Raw genomic sequence first — 19,318 nt, forward strand, 5'->3', positions numbered from 1 at the left:
GACACAGGGTGGATGGTGTCATCTGGATGCAGCAACATATGTGAAGGTTGCAACGTGAGATTCTCCAAGAACAGGAAGGGGTCTCTATAAACTCACTGCAAACTTCTGTCCAGATTCCAAGCTGAACAGTGCTACTATGCCAGGGAGAATAGGTCTCCAACATCTCAGGAGAACCCAGCTGCAGATGGCTTAGCTTCTGGGGACCCTAGAGCTGCCTAAGATCTACTTAGGAGGTTCAGTGAGGTGAGGGCAGAAAGGGAGGAGAGTCAGCCTGGCTTCAGTACCTCATTTTAGTTCCACCTTAGGTTTAGGGTCTTTTCAGCCACCTCAGTCCCTCCAGGTTCTTGTTGGGTAAGGTGGAATTATTGTTACCACTCAGTCAGAGCTCCTGGAGTTGAGGGAGAAAGGAGAGGACCCCAGGGCTTGTTATGGGACAGATCTAGCACCCTCAGGCGGAGCTGAACTGGCCCACTGGGAGCCTTCTGGGCCCAGTTTATTCTTTGACAGAGTAAGCCTCTGAAGCTGGAGCAGGTCACTCAGGAGCCTGGAAGGAAGTGACTGCAAGCCATTGGCATGAAGGCTGAGGTGTTTCAGGGAGCAATAGTTCAGGAAATCCCTGTCCTTTACAATTTGAATTTGGTTCCTCCCAAGGCCAAATATACAAAGCTGGAAGCAGTAGAAATAAGTGGTAATCTCATGCCGTTCATCCCACTCCAAGAAAGATAGACAGGTGACCAGACTGGTGCCTGAGAGTCCAGATGTCAGTTACCACAGTGAAGACACCCTCCTGAGAGGGATTTAGCTTTTTCAGTAACTCATGACTTTGGGCAAAGGAGGATTTGGTATTGAAAGAGACTTTTCCTCCTTCCCTTCCTCCTTGCCCATGAAGACAACATGCCTGGGTGATCACAAAAAGGCTGACTCTGGAAGCACTAAACTACCTTTCCTCGAACAGCACAGTTGTATGTATCTCAGACTTCAATGAAAAATTCAGAGGAGGCATGAGGAGAAGGGCCTGGGGATATTCGTCCAGGTAACTTGACCTTGCAAAACCACCAGCCTCATGTGTCACTCAACATACTTCATGCTGAATACTTCTGTCTCCATGGCTATTCCTTGCATTTTAGAAAGACTGTTTCTTGAGCTCGCTCCCATAGTCCTCTATATGTCAAGTTGCATGCCCTTTTTTTCTTGGACTTCCCTCTCTTTTCTAGTACCTAGGAGATTTCAGAGCCTGGGATAGATCTTAGACTAGGATCACACAGTGACCTTGGAATACAAGAAGAGTTCTGGGCGGTGGAATGTCCTTTGTCCTTAGAAAATTAGCTTTGTTGGCATCACTTAGATTATCCACAAATGATGGTTCCTCATTTGGCCAGTTAAACGTTGCTAGTTTTAACCCAAATGTTCCTCTTAAGCTCTGCCCAGCCCCTGCCTAACTTGAGGCTTCTGGCTCCCCTGGAGAAGTCCAGGATCTCTACATAGGAGAGATTCTCCGTTTTTGCTGTCATCCTTGTTTGTTTTCACTACTTACTCTTCCACACTGTCCAGAAAGCTTACCTGGCACTGGAGCAATTTTTTACCTTTGAACAGAGGAAATGAAGATCAGTGGAGACAGAGTTGACATTTCTCAGGAAGGATTTTTTCTCATCTTCTTTTCTATTTTGGGGGGCCTCTTTGAATCTTTGTTATGGTGCATGCGCCAGCTGTAGTGTGTGGGTTTCTCTCTTGTTGTGGCACCCAGGCTCTAGGGCATGCTGACTCAGTAGTTGCAGAGCATGAGCTTAGTTGCCCCGTGGCATATGGGATCTTGGTTCCCTGACCAGGGATCGAACCTGCATCCCCTGCCTTGGAAGGTAGATTCTTAACTGCTGGACCACCAGGGAAGTCCCTCTTTCTCATCTTCATTTCCTCTGTGATCTTTCCTTCCTCTCATCCATAAGTGTGACACTGTTTTCAACTGAAGGTGGGAAGTGTCAGGGCAAAGAATACAGTGCTTTGTTAACCTCTTAACTTCTCCAACTTACAAGGTTTTCTTTCTCTTTTCCCTCTTAATACCTTTTTCTATTTCATGATTTCTCTTTTCCAATATGGTTTGGGGGTTTCAGTTCTCACTATTTTTGTGTCATACCTCCTGATGTCTGAAATAATGAGATGCTTCTCTGTTTTCCAGGAGAGTTTATGTTCTTCCTTATCGTAAGTACAATCCACTATCTTCACCATTTCTATCTCTTTCCACTTAGTCCTTCTACTAGTCTTAATATTAAGTCCCTTTGTATTAGGAAGATTAAAGATGGGCCCATGATTTTTCTGGAGAGAACTTGACCTTCAAGCTATAGATTGGGAGTGTAGAGGAGGAAGGAAGAAGAAATAGAATGATAGATTTCTGCCTGAATGGTATTATCTCCTTATCCAGAGTATATGGGCTATTGAGATACTTCTGTGAGGAAGTCATGAACTCAGAGCCAAGGTTGGGTTTTGGTAACTTAGTGTCCCAAAGAGAAGTTTCCCTTGATTCATATCATGCTTGACTTGACTGAAATTCTTTTCAGATATTTTTTTCCTGTTTTTGGAGTAACAATTTCATAAATTTGAATATGGATATCTTGAAATATTTCTTTTACCACTTGTATCAATAATCCATATTTTTTTCAAGTACTATATGAGGTGATTTTGTTTGTTGAGGGTCAGGGAAACAAAAGTTTATTTTTTCCACATACATTCATGAGCTTGTTACTGCTTTACAACCCTTGCACAGTATAACATTATAATTTGTATATGACATTTTTTTCAAGGCCAAAATATCCCAAAGACAGAGAGAAAGAGAGAGAGAGATGGAGGGAGAGAGAGCACTAGGAATAACAGTAAGAAGATAGTGTTCTTTTTGTTTGTCTGTTTTTAATACTTAAGCTTTCAAAAGAACACAGAAAGGTGATGTTTAAAAATAATTGTGATGGTTAGTTGTTTCCTCAGGGGAAATAAAAAGAAAAAATCAGTATTTTTTTTTACCTTTAATTCGAGTCATCATATTTATTAGCTGCCTTTAAACCCTTGTTAAGCTGACTAAACACTGAATCTCCCTCAATGCTGCTAACTCTTTTGCAAAATTAAATTTATTTATAAAATCATACTCTATTGATGTTCCAGATTCCAGGAAAAATAAGGGCATGTAGGATGTGGGAAAATAATATTACAAGAAAAAAGAAAGTGAATTTATGAGTTTAACAAGTTTTACATGTGCAAATTCACCACTACAGGGCTTGTTGTTGACTATTTTGAAGATAATAATAATTAACATTTTGAGCCACTTGTTTTATGTCAGGCACAATCTTCAGTTCTTTACATATATTAATGAATAAATGAAGCCAATCAAAAATAGCATATTATACATAATATTGTAGAATTGATGTCACTTTGTTGCTCAGTCACTGTAGTGTCCAGCTTTTTGTGACCCCATGGACTGCAGCATGCCAGGCTTCACTGTCCTTCACTATTTCCTGGGGTTTGCTCAAACTCATGTCCATTGAGTCAGTGACGTGAAGCCATCCAACCATCTCATCCTTTGTTGTCCCCTTCTCCTCCTGCCCTCAATCTTTCCCAGCATCACTGTCTTCTCCAGTGAGTTGGCTCTCTGCATCAGGTGGTCAAAGTATTGGAGTTTCAGCTTCAGCATCAGTGTTTCCAATGAATATTCAGGATTGATTTCCTTTAGGATTGACTGGTTTGATTTCCTTGCCGTCACTTAATTTTATGAACCTCTTCCATTAGTAAAGCTCTTTAACATTTACAAAACACTTTGACACAGTGACTGCAAGCTTTTGCAAATTATTTGACCTTTCTTTTTTACTTTTTAATCTATAAAATTGAGCTAATGAGAATACTTTCATTATGTTTGGGGTTATAAGAAGAGGTCATTGGAAACCAGTGGCTTCAGAAACATATTAACTTATTAATATGATTTTAATATGTTAACTTGGTTAACATATTAAACAGGGCAGGGTGGAAATATTTTCTGCCTCATTACTTCTTCTTGAGCCCATTTCTTACTTGGTTTCAGGAAATTTAAAAGTCATGTAGCCTGGAAAAATGCATAGAGTTAGAAAGTGTCTCAATGGACTAGAGAAGCAAGAGATTATATGGCAGAGTTGTGATAAGTAAGAATGATTTAGGAGCTTGAGCACTCCTTACATCAAAAACAAATAATTTTCTTACCTGGAATGTCTGCTTCAAACTCACAAATGCATTCCTATGGTTTGAGCTGAGTAATCATCTCTTTCCCAAGAATAAAACAGGGAAAATTGTTACATAAACAAAATATTCTTACATTCTGGATTTTCTAGGACAGTTTTTTTGAGGTTAAGTAATGACTCCTAAACTTCCTGATGTTCAAGCTGGTTTTAGAAAATGCAGAGGAACCAGAAATCAAATTGCCAACATCCGCTGGATCATGGAAAAAGCAAAAGAGTTCCAGAAAAACATCTACTTCTGCTTTATTAACTATGCCAAAGCCTTTGAGTGTGTGGATCACAATAAACTGTGGAAAATTCTGAAAGAGATGGGAATATCAGACCACATAACCTGCCTCTTGAGAAATCTGTATGCAGGTCAGGAAGCAACAGTTAGAACTGGACATGGAACAACAGACTGCTTCCAAATAGGAAAAGGAGTACGTCAAGGCTGTATATTGTCACCCTGCTTATTTAACTTCTATGCAGAGTACATCATGAGAAACACTGGACTGGAAGAAACACAAGCTGGAATCAAGATTGCCAGGAGAAATATCAATCACCTCAGATATGCAGATGACACCACCCTTATGGCAGAGGAACTAAAAAGCCTCTTGATGAAAGTGAAAGTGGAGAGTGAAAAAGTTGGCTTAAAGCTCAACATTCAGAAAGCGAAGATCATGGCATCCAGTCCCATCACTTCATGGGAAATAGATGGGGAAACAGTGGAAACAGTGTCAGACTTTATTTTTCTGGGCTCCAGAATCACTGCAGATGGTGACTGCAGCCATGAAATTAAAAGACGCTTACTCCTTGGAAGAAAAGTTATGACCAACCTAGATAGCATATTCAAAAGCAGAGACATTACTTTGCCGACTAAGGTCAGTCTAGTCAAGGCTATGGTTTTTCCTGTGGTCATGTATGGATGTGAGAGCTGGACTGTGAAGAAGGCTGAGCACTGAAGAATTGATGCGTTTTGAACTGTGGTGTTGGAGAAGACTCTTGAGAGTCCCTTGGACTGCAAGGAGATCCAACCAGTCCATTCAGAAGGAGATCAGCCCTGGGATTTCTTTGGAAGGAATGATGCTAAAGCTGAAACTCCAGTACTTTGGCCACCTCATGCGAAGAGTTGACTCATTGGAAATGACTTTGATGCTGGGAGGGATTGGGGGCAGGAGGAGCAGGGGACAACAGAGGATGAGATGGCTGGATGGCATCACTGACTCAATGGACGTGAGTCTGAGTGAACTCCGGGAGTTGATGATGGACAGGGAGGCCTGGCGTGCTGGGATTCATGGGGTCGCAAAGTGTCGGACATGACTGAGCGACTGAACTGACTGACTGAATGGCTCCTAAATTAGGTTTGCAATGTATCTCCATGGCAAATGTTTATAAAGGTTTTATTAAAGTACTATTTTTTACAATAAAATAATGAAAATAATATTCAAAAAAAGGATTGGTAGTAGATGGAACAGGAGTCTGATTCCCTGAGTACTAATTCTGTAAGCAGTCATTATTATTTAGTGGTAACATATATTTTTCTCTTAATCTGCATCCTGAAAATTCCTTTATATCCTTCACAAGTCAGCTACAGGGGAGTTTTCCTTCTGGAGAACAGTCACTTCATTACGTAAAAACTTACAATCCATGACACATATTTGAATGGATTAATATAGTTTCTAAAAATAATTATAAAGACTTGTCATAATATGGAACAAATTTGACATTATATTAAATGAAGCATATATACAAATGAAAATAACTTTATTGCAGGGATTGAATTTTGGATGCTTTTCTTTAAAATTGTCCCTCAATGTTATTTAACACTGTTTTACTAACAGATAACCTTGAACTGTCCCTCATTTATTTGATCTTAAGTAGCGTATTCCCAAAACCATTTCTCTGTCCAGTTTCTAGGCGGAGATGTTCTGTTACCTAAAACCCCATTACAGGAACAATCAAAGTTTTGGTGACACTTTGATGAAAATATTAGTATTCAGAATACTGCATTTCTGAATACTTTGATTGATGCTGCTATGTAGGCATTAGAACCTGCCCTTTAAGGCTTCATAAAGGGATAATATGTAAAGGAAACAACCTATGTCTGGATGTCATTAGGCTAGCATTGACCATTACTGTTTAACAGAATGAAATTTTTTCTTTTTAAAATTTGTACTGGTGTATATTGCTAGTGGTAAGGAAACCATCTGCCAATGCAAGAGATGTGAGTTTAGTCCCTGGCTTGGGAAGAACCGCTAGAGGAGGGCATTGGCAACCCACTCCAGTATTCTTGCCTGGAGAATCCCAAGAACAGAGGAATCTGATGGGCTACAGTCCATAAGGTTGCAGAGTCTGACACGACTGAAGTGACTTAGCACATGTACACACATAGCTGATTAACAATGTTGTGATAGTTTTAGGTGGACAGAGAAAGGACACAGCCATATGTATACATGTATCCATTCTCCCCTAAACGCCCCTCCCATTCAGGCTGCCCATAACATTGAGCAGAGTTCCAGTGTTATACAGCGGGTCCTTGTTGGTTATCTAGTTTAGACAAAGTAGCATATATAGGTGACTGTACGTTCTCTACAGAAATTTTGGATAATTGCTTTTAAGGGTTTATTTACTAAGAATGATCACGTCACAAAGATAATAAAGTCAAATATGATAAGAACTACAATTGGAAAATAGTATATTAATGATTCTTTTTTTACTTTACAACTCAGTTCACTTCAGTTCTGTCACTCAGTCGTGTCCGACTCTTCTAGCCAACTAAATAAGCAAGATGACATAATTACAATTTTATAGGTCCCAGAATTATTAACCTAAATTATCAAATAGAAGATAGGAATTTTGACCACATGTGAGTCATATTAACTATTCAAAAAACACCTAAGTGTGGTGTACATTTCTTATTTATCATACAGGCTAAATGCCAAGGAGGAACCCAACACTACCATTCATCTATAAAATCTCAGCATTTTATGATTATAAGTAGCATCATAAATGTTTTATTTCACAAGCTGATATAAGTTAATATCACTAGACCCATATTTGAAGCTTAGATAGCAATATAATTCTGATTGTTTTATGTTAGACTATACTGACCTGACAATGGATGGATCATCTGGTATGTCTTACATTACGTTGAAACTCCCAAGAAGTTTCCTCAAGGCTGCTTTTATCTCCTTATTCCGGAAGCTATAGATAAAGGGATTGAAGAGTGGGGTCACCATAGCATAGAACAAAGTTGCAACTTTCTGCATCCCAGCAGAATGTCTGAGCCCTGGGCTCACATACATGACCATGAGAGAGCCATAGAACAGGGATACCACAGCCAGATGAGACCCACAGGTGGAGAAGGCTTTCTGTCTCCCAGTAGCTGAAGGCATATGCAACACAGCTGTTAGCACTAGAGTGTAGGACCCGAGGATAAAGAGGAAGTTACCAAAGATAACTATTGAGCTTAGACTGTAGCAAAGCAATTCGGTTTGGGGGGCAGAGACAGTGGCCCTGGGTCACACACAACATGGTCAATGATATTTGGTCCACAGAAGGGCATCCGAGAAATGAGAACAATGGGGATCAGGAACCACAGAAATCCACAGACCCAGCAGATAAGGACCAGTTTGGTACAGAGATGTCCAGTCATGATATTAGGGTAGTGCAAAGGACGGCAGATAGCAAGGTACCGATCAAAGGCCATAACGGTCAAATGCAAGCATTCAGTCGTTCCCAAGGAAAAAAAGAAATAAAACTGTAGGAAACATCCAACAAAGGAGATGGTCTTTTTATCTGAGAGGAAGTTGACCAACATCTTGGGGACTGTAGAAGAGACATACCAGATCTCTAGAAAGGAGAAATTCCCCAGGAATATGTACATGGGGATGTGGAGTCGCTGGTCACACCATAAAGCACAAATAATGGCCCCATTCCCTGTTATGGTCAGAGCATATATTGTAAGGCAGAGTGAGAAGAGGAGGCTCTGAATCTTCCACTCATAAGAAAAACCTAGGAGTATAAATTCTCTTACGAAAGCAAAGCTGGAATCTGGCTTAGAGATGTTCATTGGGTCAGTAACCTGCAAGTTCAAAAGACATGTATTTATCATTTAGAATTCATTTCAAATGTGTTTTTGTTTGAGAATGAGGAGAAGATATTTTTCCAAAATTCATCAGTTAGGAAAGAATATAGTTTGCTTGTTCTTGGCTCTATACTCTGAGTTCTGGGCATAGTAGGTAACTGGTGGCACAGAAACAAACTTTTGCCTCCTTCTGAATCTCTCCATTACTTTGAAAGAGCTAGAGAACTTTAAACATATTTTGTAAGCTTCTTATTTTGGGGACAGAGATGATCTATGACAGTTTCTGTATAGCATGTAACACAAAGTTACCATAAATGTACTAGTTTTTTTTTTTTTTTTACTAAACCTAACTTATGGTGAAATACTCAGCAGAGATTTTACAATTTACATCTCAGTCGAATATATTCCTTATCATATAATTAAAATGTGAAAAATAAATGGATATATTTTACAGTAAGTTGGCAGTAACTATTTTAAGGGCAATACCTCTGCTTTTCTGCAACATAAATATATAAGAGCATAATGTTACTCACCAACATTGGCTTTTGTAATGTTACAGTGATTCTCTAGAAATCAGTGGCTTTCAGTTTGCACTTAGTCTTTTACTGAAAATTTTGTAGAAAAAAGAAGCTAGGTATGGGACTATATTTTGTAGTTTTTTTTTTTCACAAGTTTTTGGGATTGATTTTATTTATAAGCTAGTTCAAGAGAAGGCAAATGCTTTCTTTTGTCATAAACAGATTTCTTTTTACTCTATATTCTCATAGAAAGGATGCCAGATATCTGAGTTTCTTGAAAAAATTTTTTTTTGTGTGTGGCAATATGCAGGCATGTGAGTCCTAAAAGTTATGAAGGCTTATATTTTCAGCACAAACACAAAATTTTCAAAAGTAATTTTCTCCCACTTATTGTCCACACCAGTGTTCTGAGAAGTCTTTCCTAATGATCTGGTAGAAATGTGTGCATCTTTTAGTAATCTAAATCCTTTTAAAATCACTTCAAATCAAGAGCATTAGGAAATCAATATAAGGAGATGGGGACAAAAGGGAGTTGGCTTAATCGTGTCAAGACTCTCTGCTATGCTCAAAATCGAAAGACCTGTGGTTTTAATGTTGACCAGATCTCTAAGACCTGTTTAATAAATCATACCTTCTGTCTCTAGCCGGATAAAGAGTTTATTGCTTCACAAAATTAAGATTTCACTTTCTTTATCACAGGTTCTCCTGAGACGTGGCCTCTGTAGCTTTAGAGAAGTTATCTTCCAAGCCAAAGGTTCTTTATAAAGTTAAATTAATGCACATTCTCTGAGGGATCAGTAAAGAGAAGTAGCAACTTCTCTGAGGACCCATTATTTACAAATAACTTGCCCACCTGAAATATAGATTCCAAAAGTTTCCAGAAAACACAGTTTGTGGAGCAAAAAAGACACACTATGTCAGCCAAAGTTCTGATAGGAATATTTCAAATATCATTGTGCATATTTTGGAGAATAGAGAGGGGATGTTCAGAGACCCCAGTGAGGCAAATGCTGAGATATAGAAACTGTAGGACATTGATGATAAAAATGTGGAGAATTTGGAAGTATCGTTTAGAAGGGCAGTATGGTAGAAGTCTTTAGATTTTAGAGAAAAGAGCGAGAAGTATCAATATTTAAGCTTATTGACTAAAATATTTCAGAGGAATGTGTGACTTCCCAATTAACATATAAAAGCAAACTCTTTACACTGAAAGACTAAAGAGAAAAATATTACTTCGACATTATTACCTCTTGGTGACACTAAGAAACCCCTAAAGCAATCTTGATTTTATCATTTGCCTGCTTAAAATCCACCAGTGGTTTCCTTATTCAAAAATTTCCGTGTTCTCCACAAATAGACTTCAAATGACTTTCTTTCTTACCTTTTCCTACTCTTTCTTTCAGAATAATTTTGGACAGCATTTCATTCTCTGAGTAGCTTTCAGTTTTTCATATTTGATTCTTTGTGGCCACTTTCTCTATATGGAATTCTCATTACCTCCCTCTATACCTGCAGATTGATGCTTTTGAACTGTGGTGTTGGAGAAGACTCTTGAGAGTCCCTTGGACTGCAAAGAGATCAAACCAGTCCATCCTAAAGGAAATCAATCCAGAATATTTATTAGAAGGACTGATGTTGAAGCTGAAACTCCAATACTGTGGCCACCTGATGTGAAGAATCAACTCATTAGAAATGACCCTGATGCTGGCTGGGAAAGATTGAGGGCAGGAGGAGTGGACAACAGAGGACAAGATGGTTGGATGGCATCACTGATTCAATGGATATGAATTTGAGCAAACTTCAGGAGATGGTGAAGGACAAGGAAGCCTGGCATGGGATCACAAAGAGTTGCATACGACTGAGCGACTAAACAGCAGTACTTGCAAAACCCCATTTATCATTCAGGGTCTAGTTCAAATGACATTTTCGCATAACAATTCTCCTTATTCCCCTAATGGAAGCACCTTTTCCACCTCTGAATTTTTATTTCACCATTTGTGTATCTTTCTTTTTACACTTTTCATAAGCTGCTTTATGTTTACTTGTTTGTATACATATCTTTTCTCCCCTCCCAGATTTTAAGATTGTAGACAAGAGATATTATTCAAGTTTGAACTAAATCAAGATGATATAAATACATTGCATTTATTTATCCACATTAAATATTTGTTGAATATATGGAATTCTTATTTTTTGTTATCTGAGTTTTCTTATTTGTATTGGCTTCCCTGGTGGCTCAGTAGTAAAGAATCCACCTGCCAATGCAGGTGATATGGATTTGATCCCTGGGTCAGGAAGATCCCTTGGAGAAGGAAACCCACTCCAGCATTGTTGTCTGGGAAATCTCATAGACAGAGGAGCTTGGCAGGCTACAGTAGGACACGACTTGGTGACTAAGCAACAACCACAATTCTTAGTAAAATCAACACCTGGTGCACCAAAGTAAAAAAGACAACACCAAGGTGCCTGACAATATTACATTATATTCACAGATGGGAAAGAAATTCAGAGGGAAAGAGAGATGTAAGTAGGTTACAACTCATTACGAGAGACTTCTTTGGAAGCTCATTGAAGAAACAGCTTGAGAGCACATATAAGTGATAACACACACTATTTGCCTTTCTCTGTATGACTTATTTTATTACATATAATACATTTCAGTTCATCCATGTTGTTGCAAATGGCATTGTGTACATATTTATATCTATGTTACATCTTCTTTATCCATTCATATATTGATGTATACTTAAATTATTTCTGTATCTTGCCTACTGAAATAATTGTGCAATGAACATCAGGATGCATGTATCTTTTCTATTAAAGAAGGGTTAACAAGGAACATAAAGGCTGATGGATATGTTCACTATCTTGATTTTGATGATGTTCATTGTTGAACACATATGTCAAATTTTATCAAATTGCACACTTTAAGTATGTGCTGTTTGTTATATATTAATTATACCACAATAAAATTATTTAAAAGACCTTAAAGATCAAATTAAATGTATTTTATGCTAATATCTGTGTTCTTTTGAAGATATTTTAATAATTTGACTTCCAGTGCATAACTATCAGGACCTGAAGTAATCATAGATAATGTTGAAACAAATTAGTCAGGTGACCAACATTACCTGTCTATTTAGAAACATTAGGCATGCATTAGAGCATGCCATCCATATCAAGGTTTTCTGTTGGTGGTCATATATCATAGTGGTCAAGATATGATTTCTCTTGGAACTGGAACTATTAATAAAACCTTAACTGTATCTGATGATTTAGATTTAGTTAGAGACTAAGATCACAGAAGACATCTGCCTAGTACTTATATGTTAAATGAAAAATAATCTAAAACTTCACTTATGGTTAATGCTTAGCTGCTTTATATGTGGATTTTCTTGTCTCCCTGTTTTGAGTCTCAGAATATGCAAATTTTATTGCTCTTAACAAAGAAGTTCCCAAGAGATGTCCAGTGCAAATTATTTTCATGAATCTTGTTCTGTCCAAAACAGAGAATAGGAGAATTTCACTCAAGGGATTCCTTCCAGTGGTAAATATGAGTCAGGCTGAGGGAAAGTTCTTGCATAGATACTGTCTCTACCCAACAATGGAGATTATCTCAAGCATATAACAGAAGAGAAGAGTAAAAATAATCTGGTCTTAGAGAAAATTGTGTATGGTAAGTTATCTCATATTGTCTGGGACTCTCTTCTTTAAAAGAATTTTAAAAGTATATCTGTTTCTGTCTCACACATGCCTGTTATGCTTGGACCTGAGTATGGCTCATTTAACTTCTGAACTTTAAAGAGATCATTCATGGGTTTTCTCCTTATATTCTATTCCTACTGGAATTTCTGTGGTTTCTTTAACAAATGTACATATCATCACGATGCTGTTTCTCAGCGATGCTCTCAAGTCTTCTTTGGGAGGTCACATGGCTTTGACAGCTACTTGATTTTGAACAACTTCCAGCTATTCTGGCTAAATGGCTCTTACCATTTAAGAAAATAAGTGTTTTATATCAGAGAGAGTATTGCATACTAAGACAAATTTTAGCATAGAGATAGAAGTGAAAAAAGTTATGCATCCAGTGAGAAGTGATGTAAAACTCATTTGTTATGGAATTAACAGGATTAAAATTTGTAACTTGAGAAAAAAGGAAGGCAATTTTAAGTAAAAGAAGGAACTTGGAGTATCTCCCTGTGTACTTCAACCAGTGTTTATATCAGGCAATCTATTAAATCCTCTGAGTCCAGGTTTCTCTTTGTAATATAATAAGTGTTGAGAATCTAACAGCTTTAGGATTACTATCATGAAAAAATTAATGGAAGGACATAGCATCCAGATTAGGATGAAAAATATGTTGAAATATATTTTTTTAATACTCAAAAAGAGTAACTCACTTTATCTCCTTTTTCTAATTTTTCAATTTCACTAATCCCAACTGAAAAATTCAAACCTTTCAATTTCACTACTTCCTTTTTGTGAAAATCCACCCTAAGTTATGGTGGATCATGGCATCCAGTCCCATCACTTCATGGCAAATAGATGGGGAAACAGTGGAACAGTGGCTGACTTTATTTTTCTGGGCTCCAAAATCACTGCAGATGGTGATTGCAGCCATGAAATTAAAAGATGCTTACTGCTTGGAAGGAAAGTTACAACCAACCTAGACAGCATATTAAAAAGCAGAGACATTACTTTCTCAACAAAGGTCCATCTAGTCAAGGCTATGGTTTTTCTAGTGGTCATGTATGGATGTGACAGTTGGACTATAAAGAAAGCTGAGCACCAAAGAACTGATGCTTTTGAACTGTGGTGTTGGAGAAGACTCTTGAGAGTCCCTTGGACTGCAAGGAGATCCAACCAGTCCTTCCTAAAGGAGATCAGTCCTGGGTGTCCATTTGAAGGACTGATTTTGAAGCTGAAACTACAATACTTTGGCCACCTGAAGGGAACAGCTGACTCACTGGAAAAGACCCTGATGCTAGGAAAGATTGAGAGCAGGAGGAGAAGGGGACGACAGAGGATGAGATGGTTGGATGGCATCACTGACTTGATGGACATGGGTTTGGGTGAACTCCGGAGTTGTTGATGGACAGGAGGCCTGGAGTGCTGTGGTTCATTGGATTGCGAGGAGTAGGACACGACTGAGCGGCTGAACTAACTAAGGCCTTTGTATATATAATCAGAATATTTTTCTCTTAGAAATTAAATAAATATTATGGAGGTTATGTTTATTTGTTAGTTGTGAAACTATTGTCACATGTTCCCATTCTCACAGCAAATATGTGACTTACCTAATTCCTTTAAGAAATTCTTTCCATCCTTTATCTATGCTTCTTAGTTCTCAGTGTAAGGGAAGGGAAAACTACTGCTCATGATGAGGTAATAGTTTTCATTTTTGCTCATCTGCTCTCCTTGGTACCACCCTTGAGATTTCAAAGGATAAAAGAAGATGCAACATATGTACAAATGAACTTATATACAAAACAGAAATAGACCCACAGACATAGAAAACAAATTTATGGTTATAAAGGGGGAAAGTGGTGGGATGGGATAAATTACAAGTTTGGGATCAATATACATGCACTATTATATATAAATAGATAGCTAATAAAGACCTACTGTATAGCACAGGGAACTATACTCAATATTTGTAATTACCTATAAGGGAAAGAATCTGAAAAATATGTGTGTGTGTGTGTGTATGTGCATGTGTGTGTATAACTGAATCCTTTGGCTGTACACCTAAAACTAAAACAATGTTGTAAATCAACTATATGTCGATAAAAAAATAAAATTAAGAAAAGGAGATGCAACAGCCTAAAAGTAAAATAAGGTCAAGCTTGAGAGGAGTTCCCAATTTATTTCAGGATGAATATAAGCAATATCATTATTTCATTTAGAGGTGATCTCTATAAAGTTTTAACTTCACATCAGTCAGTACTAACAAAGACGTACTTTGCTCATACATGTCTATAGCTTATTTTCACTTTAGAAAAGATACATTTAAAATTTTTATGGCAATATTTCAAAGAATCCATTGGCATCAGTTCAGTTCAGTTCAGTCGCTCAGTCATGTCCGACTCTTTGCTACCCCATGAATTGCAGCACGCCAGGCCTCCCTGTCCATCACCAACTCCTGGAGTTCACTCAGACTCACGTCCATTGAGTCCGTGATGCCATCCACCCATCTCATACTCTGTCATCCCCTTCTCCTCCTGCCCCCAATCCCTCCCAGCATCAGAGTCTTTTCCAATGAGTCAACCCTTCACATGAGGTGGCCAAAGGACTGGAGTTTCAGCTTTAGCATCATTCCTTCCAAAGAAATCCCAGGGCTGATCTCCTTCTGAATGGACTGGTTGCATCTCCTTGCAGTCCAAGGGACTCTCAAGAGTCTTCTCCAACACCACAGTTCAAAAGCATCAATTCTTCAGCGCTCAGCCTTCTTCACAGTCCAACTCTCACATCCATACATGACCACAGGAAAAACCATAGCCTTGACTAGATGGACCTTAGTCAGCAAAGCAATGTCTCTGCTTTTGAATATGCTATCTAGGTTGCTCATAACTTTTCTTCCAAGGAGTAAGCGTCTTTTAATTTCATGGCTGCAGTCACCATCTGCAGTGATTTTGGAGCCCATAAATAAAGTCTGACACTGTTTCCACTGTTTCCCCATCTATTTCCCATGAAGTGATGGGATCGAATGCCATGATCTTTGTTTTCTGAGTGTTGAGCTTTAAGCCAACTTTTTCACTCTCCTCTTTCACTTTCATCAAGGGGCTCTTTAGTTCCTCTTCACTTTCTGCCATAAGGGTGGTGTCATCTGTATATCTGAGGTTATTGATATTTCTCCCAGCAATCTTGATTCCAGCTTGTGTTTCTTCCAGCCCAGCGTTTCTCGTGATGTACTCTGCATAGAAGTTAAATAAGCAGGGTGACAATATACAGCCTTGACATACTCATTTTCCTATTTGGAACCATAGTTGTAGGTAAATATTTTCTATTGATAAACTTGAGTTATAAAAACCTCTGCAGAGGTCATTAAATCAGAACGTGAGTCTGGGTTTCCACTAGAGTGGAAACTTTGTCTATCCCTTTCTCACATAACACTCCCCTGACATTTTTTCCTAATAGATTCAGTTTACTAAATGAATTGCATTTAATTGTGATCCTAAGTAATGGTAAATTTTGTGTTTATTTTGCATTTGAATTATCATGCCATGGTATTTTTTATATGGCCTTCTGTACAGCTTCTCTCCTAAAGCTTGTTCCAACATATACTTGAAAAGTGAAGTAGAAGTGTTAGTTGTTCAGGCACATTTCACTCTGTGCAACTCATGGACTACAATCTGCTAGGCTTCTCTGTCCATGGAATTCTCCAGGCAAGAATGCTGGAGTGGGTTTCCATTCCCTCCTCCAGAGGATCATCCAGACTCAAGGATGGAACCTGAGTCTCCTGAATTGCAGCTAGATTCTTTACTGAGCCACCTGGGAAACCCATATTTTAGAGTAATAAGCTAAACACTTAGTTTAGTATATTTTTAAGTTCAACTGAGGCTTGAAGAAATCATCATGCTTAACACAGAGAAACTGTAATTTTGTGCCATGTCATTTGTTCTGGATTTCAGTATCTGTTCACCATCATCTTCCTAGGTAGACTACTTAAATTTTAGTTATTAACTTATAACAGTTGTTCACGCATCCAGATTCTTTTCACTGGAGAAGCAGATTGAAGTTAGATTATAGGTGGCCCAATAATCTTTTCTCAGCCTTTCATATTGCTGTCCACCTTTCTCACTTCTTTACTGTGAAAGAACCCTCTCAATCATTCTTAAGAATCTGATCTTGGAAAGCCAGTTTTAAGCATTTTACTTCTGTTTTTGGGCACACTACCCTGAGTATTTTACCAAAATTTATCTTCCCAATTATGCTTTTCACTTTCAGATGTAGATGCTGAATTTCAATGAAATTTAAATTTTAGTGAAATAAATTTTAACCAAAGTCTATAAAATAAGTAGCGTTTCCCATCCTACTAATTGACAAGCTATCTTTCTCTCTAGGTTATTTTAGAAGACATACTGAGTAAAATGAATAAAAGAAATCTGTCTGTAGTATCAGAATTCATGCTTCTGGGACTTTGTCAGTCATGGAATAAGGAAGTCTTACTCTTACTGATATTTTTTATGCTATATTTGATCATTGTATCTGGAAATATTGTCATCATGATCCTAATCATCACTGACCCCCATCTGCATTCCCCCATGTACTTTTTGTTGGCCAACCTGTCTTTTGTTGATATGTGGCTTTCTTCAGTAACTACTCCTAAGATGATTACAGACTTTGTCAGAGAGAACAAGACTATTTCCTTTGGAGGCTGCATGTGCCAGATCCCCTTTGTGCATTTTGTTGGAGGGGGTGAGATGGTGCTATTGGTGGTAATGGCCTATGACCGCTATGTGGCCATCTGCAAGCCACTCCACTATTCAACCATAATGAACCTGCAAAAGTGCATTGGGCTTGTGGTAACTTCCTGGACCATTGGCTTTGTGCATGCCATGAGTCAAATGGCTGTGATTGTGCAATTGCCTTTCTGTGGCCCCAGGGAAATTGACAGCTTTTTCTGTGATATACCACTGGTAATCAAGCTTGCCTGCATAGACTCTTATAACTTGGGAATATTAATGAATGCTGACAGTGGGGTTCTGGCCATGACCTGCTTTGTTCTGCTGCTGATATCCTACACATATATTCTTCTTACTGTTCGCCAAAGCTCTAAAGCTGGTACATCTAGGGCACTCTCTACCTGCACTGCCCACATCACAGTGGTGGTGCTCTTCTTTGGGCCCTGCATCTTCATCTATGTGTGGCCACTCAGCATCACCTGGGTGGACAAATTTCTTGCTGTGTTTTACTCTGTTATTACACCTCTTCTAAATCCAGCCATTTATACCCTGAGAAATAAAGAGATAAAAAATGCTCTGAAGAGATTCAGAAGCTACTACCTACATTCCAAGAGGAATACTAATGCCTAAAATCTCACTGGAAGCACTTCAAATTGATAACATACAATGCTGGGAGCCAGCACAGGAGACCTTTGCCACCCATGGCAAAGGTCATGAGGAAGAGCCCTGATGGGTAAAGGCGGGTCAGGACTTGAGGGACTCCCCGACCCCACCCATGACAAGGTCATGCAGGCGAGACGGATCAAGACTCAAGAGGTCCCCTAGATCTGCTCGAGCATCTACCCCCGAAACAAAAATCTGTCTGTTATACTACACTCTTCTGACATTAACAGGAGCTATCCCCGACCACCTTTCTTTGGAAAATTAACTTAGAGCTCCAGTTAATAGTCTCCTGCATGTAAAAGGAGTGTCTCAGGTCAAACCTCTCTTCTGGCAGACTAGCTTGTGTGACAGGATTAACCACACTCCTGCTACTACGCACATGATTGTTTACAACCTCTCACCCATAAATGGCACAGAGAGTTTGGACTATTTTGAAAGTCTTAGTTAGTATAGGGCTTTTCTAAAGATAAAATCATGTTGGTGAAGGGTTTCATTGCTGAGTTAATGATTGCCGCCAGGCCTCCACATCCTCAGGCACCTGGGAGTATGTTAATCAATGTAATTGAAATGTAGAAAAAGAAATATAGTAGTTTTGATGTTAGCAATACTAGACTTTCGAGTTAATGAATTTTCTCTTTGTTATAAATCACTGTACTCCTCTTTCTTTGTTATAAACCGTTGTATCCTTGTTATGTAAGAATGTAACTTTATCACTATCTTAAGACTAAGTAGATCTTACGGGAAAACAAGTTTTCTGATTGACTAACCTTTATCAATAGAAAGAAAGATGGGGCCATAAAATGTTAATCAGTCTCCAGACCAGAAGATATTGTAAACAAACATAAGACCCTTGTAAGAACAAAGATATGCAAAGAACACTCTGTCTTTAGATAAGGGTGAGAGCAGCTGACCCTGCATGACTCTGCTTCTTACATTTATCTCTATGTACAACTTAAAGTATAAAAGCTTCCCTGAAAAATAAAGAGATGGACCAGGACCAAGACCGGTTCCACCAAAGCCTGGTTTCCCCGTGTCATCTTTTCTTTCTTACTCTCCTTTTCAAGCTAATTCCCATCTGGAGCACAGAGGTCCACCATGTTTACTTATTTGCCTGGGCTTCTAAGACCTGAACGGGAAGGCGCCCTGCGTCTTCACTCCCTTGGGAGACTGGGAGGGTGCCTACGGCCTACGTAAACCGTGCAAGTCACTTGTCTCGAGACTTTATTGATTTTCTGTGTAAACCAAGGAATATAAGCCTCTTTCTCTCCTATATTTTCATAACTGCTATATTTCTTCTTTATCTCTTTCTATATCTCTAAATAAATTATTTGTCTAGGTCATTGATGCCATCCCCCTGAGGATACCCTGGATCCAACCAGGGCTGGACCCTGGTTATACAGACCTTATAAAAGAGGTTGA

The 19,318-nt window shown here is 38.6% G+C and overlaps 2 protein-coding genes across 2 annotated transcripts; one reads left to right on the forward strand and one right to left on the reverse strand.

Moving 5' to 3' along the window:
• Window positions 1–7,366: 7,366 nt before the first annotated feature.
• LOC101122113 (olfactory receptor 11H12-like) lies at window positions 7,367–8,322 on the reverse strand. The gene is given in 2 exon segments (XM_004010940.5): window positions 7,367–7,737; window positions 7,740–8,322. Coding segments are annotated over 2 exon segments (930 nt in total). The 5' UTR covers window positions 8,299–8,322.
• Window positions 8,323–16,918: 8,596 nt separating this feature from the next.
• On the forward strand, window positions 16,919–17,866 carry LOC101122362 (olfactory receptor 4K14-like). The gene has a single exon (XM_004010941.4). The coding sequence runs from the start codon at window positions 16,922–16,924 to the stop codon at window positions 17,864–17,866; it is 945 nt and encodes a 314-aa protein (XP_004010990.3). The 5' UTR covers window positions 16,919–16,921.
• Window positions 17,867–19,318: the final 1,452 nt, after the last annotated feature.

The sequence above is a fragment of the Ovis aries genome, chromosome 7 (assembly GCF_016772045.2).
Source record: "Ovis aries strain OAR_USU_Benz2616 breed Rambouillet chromosome 7, ARS-UI_Ramb_v3.0, whole genome shotgun sequence".
NCBI classification, from domain to species: Eukaryota; Metazoa; Chordata; class Mammalia; order Artiodactyla; family Bovidae; genus Ovis; species Ovis aries.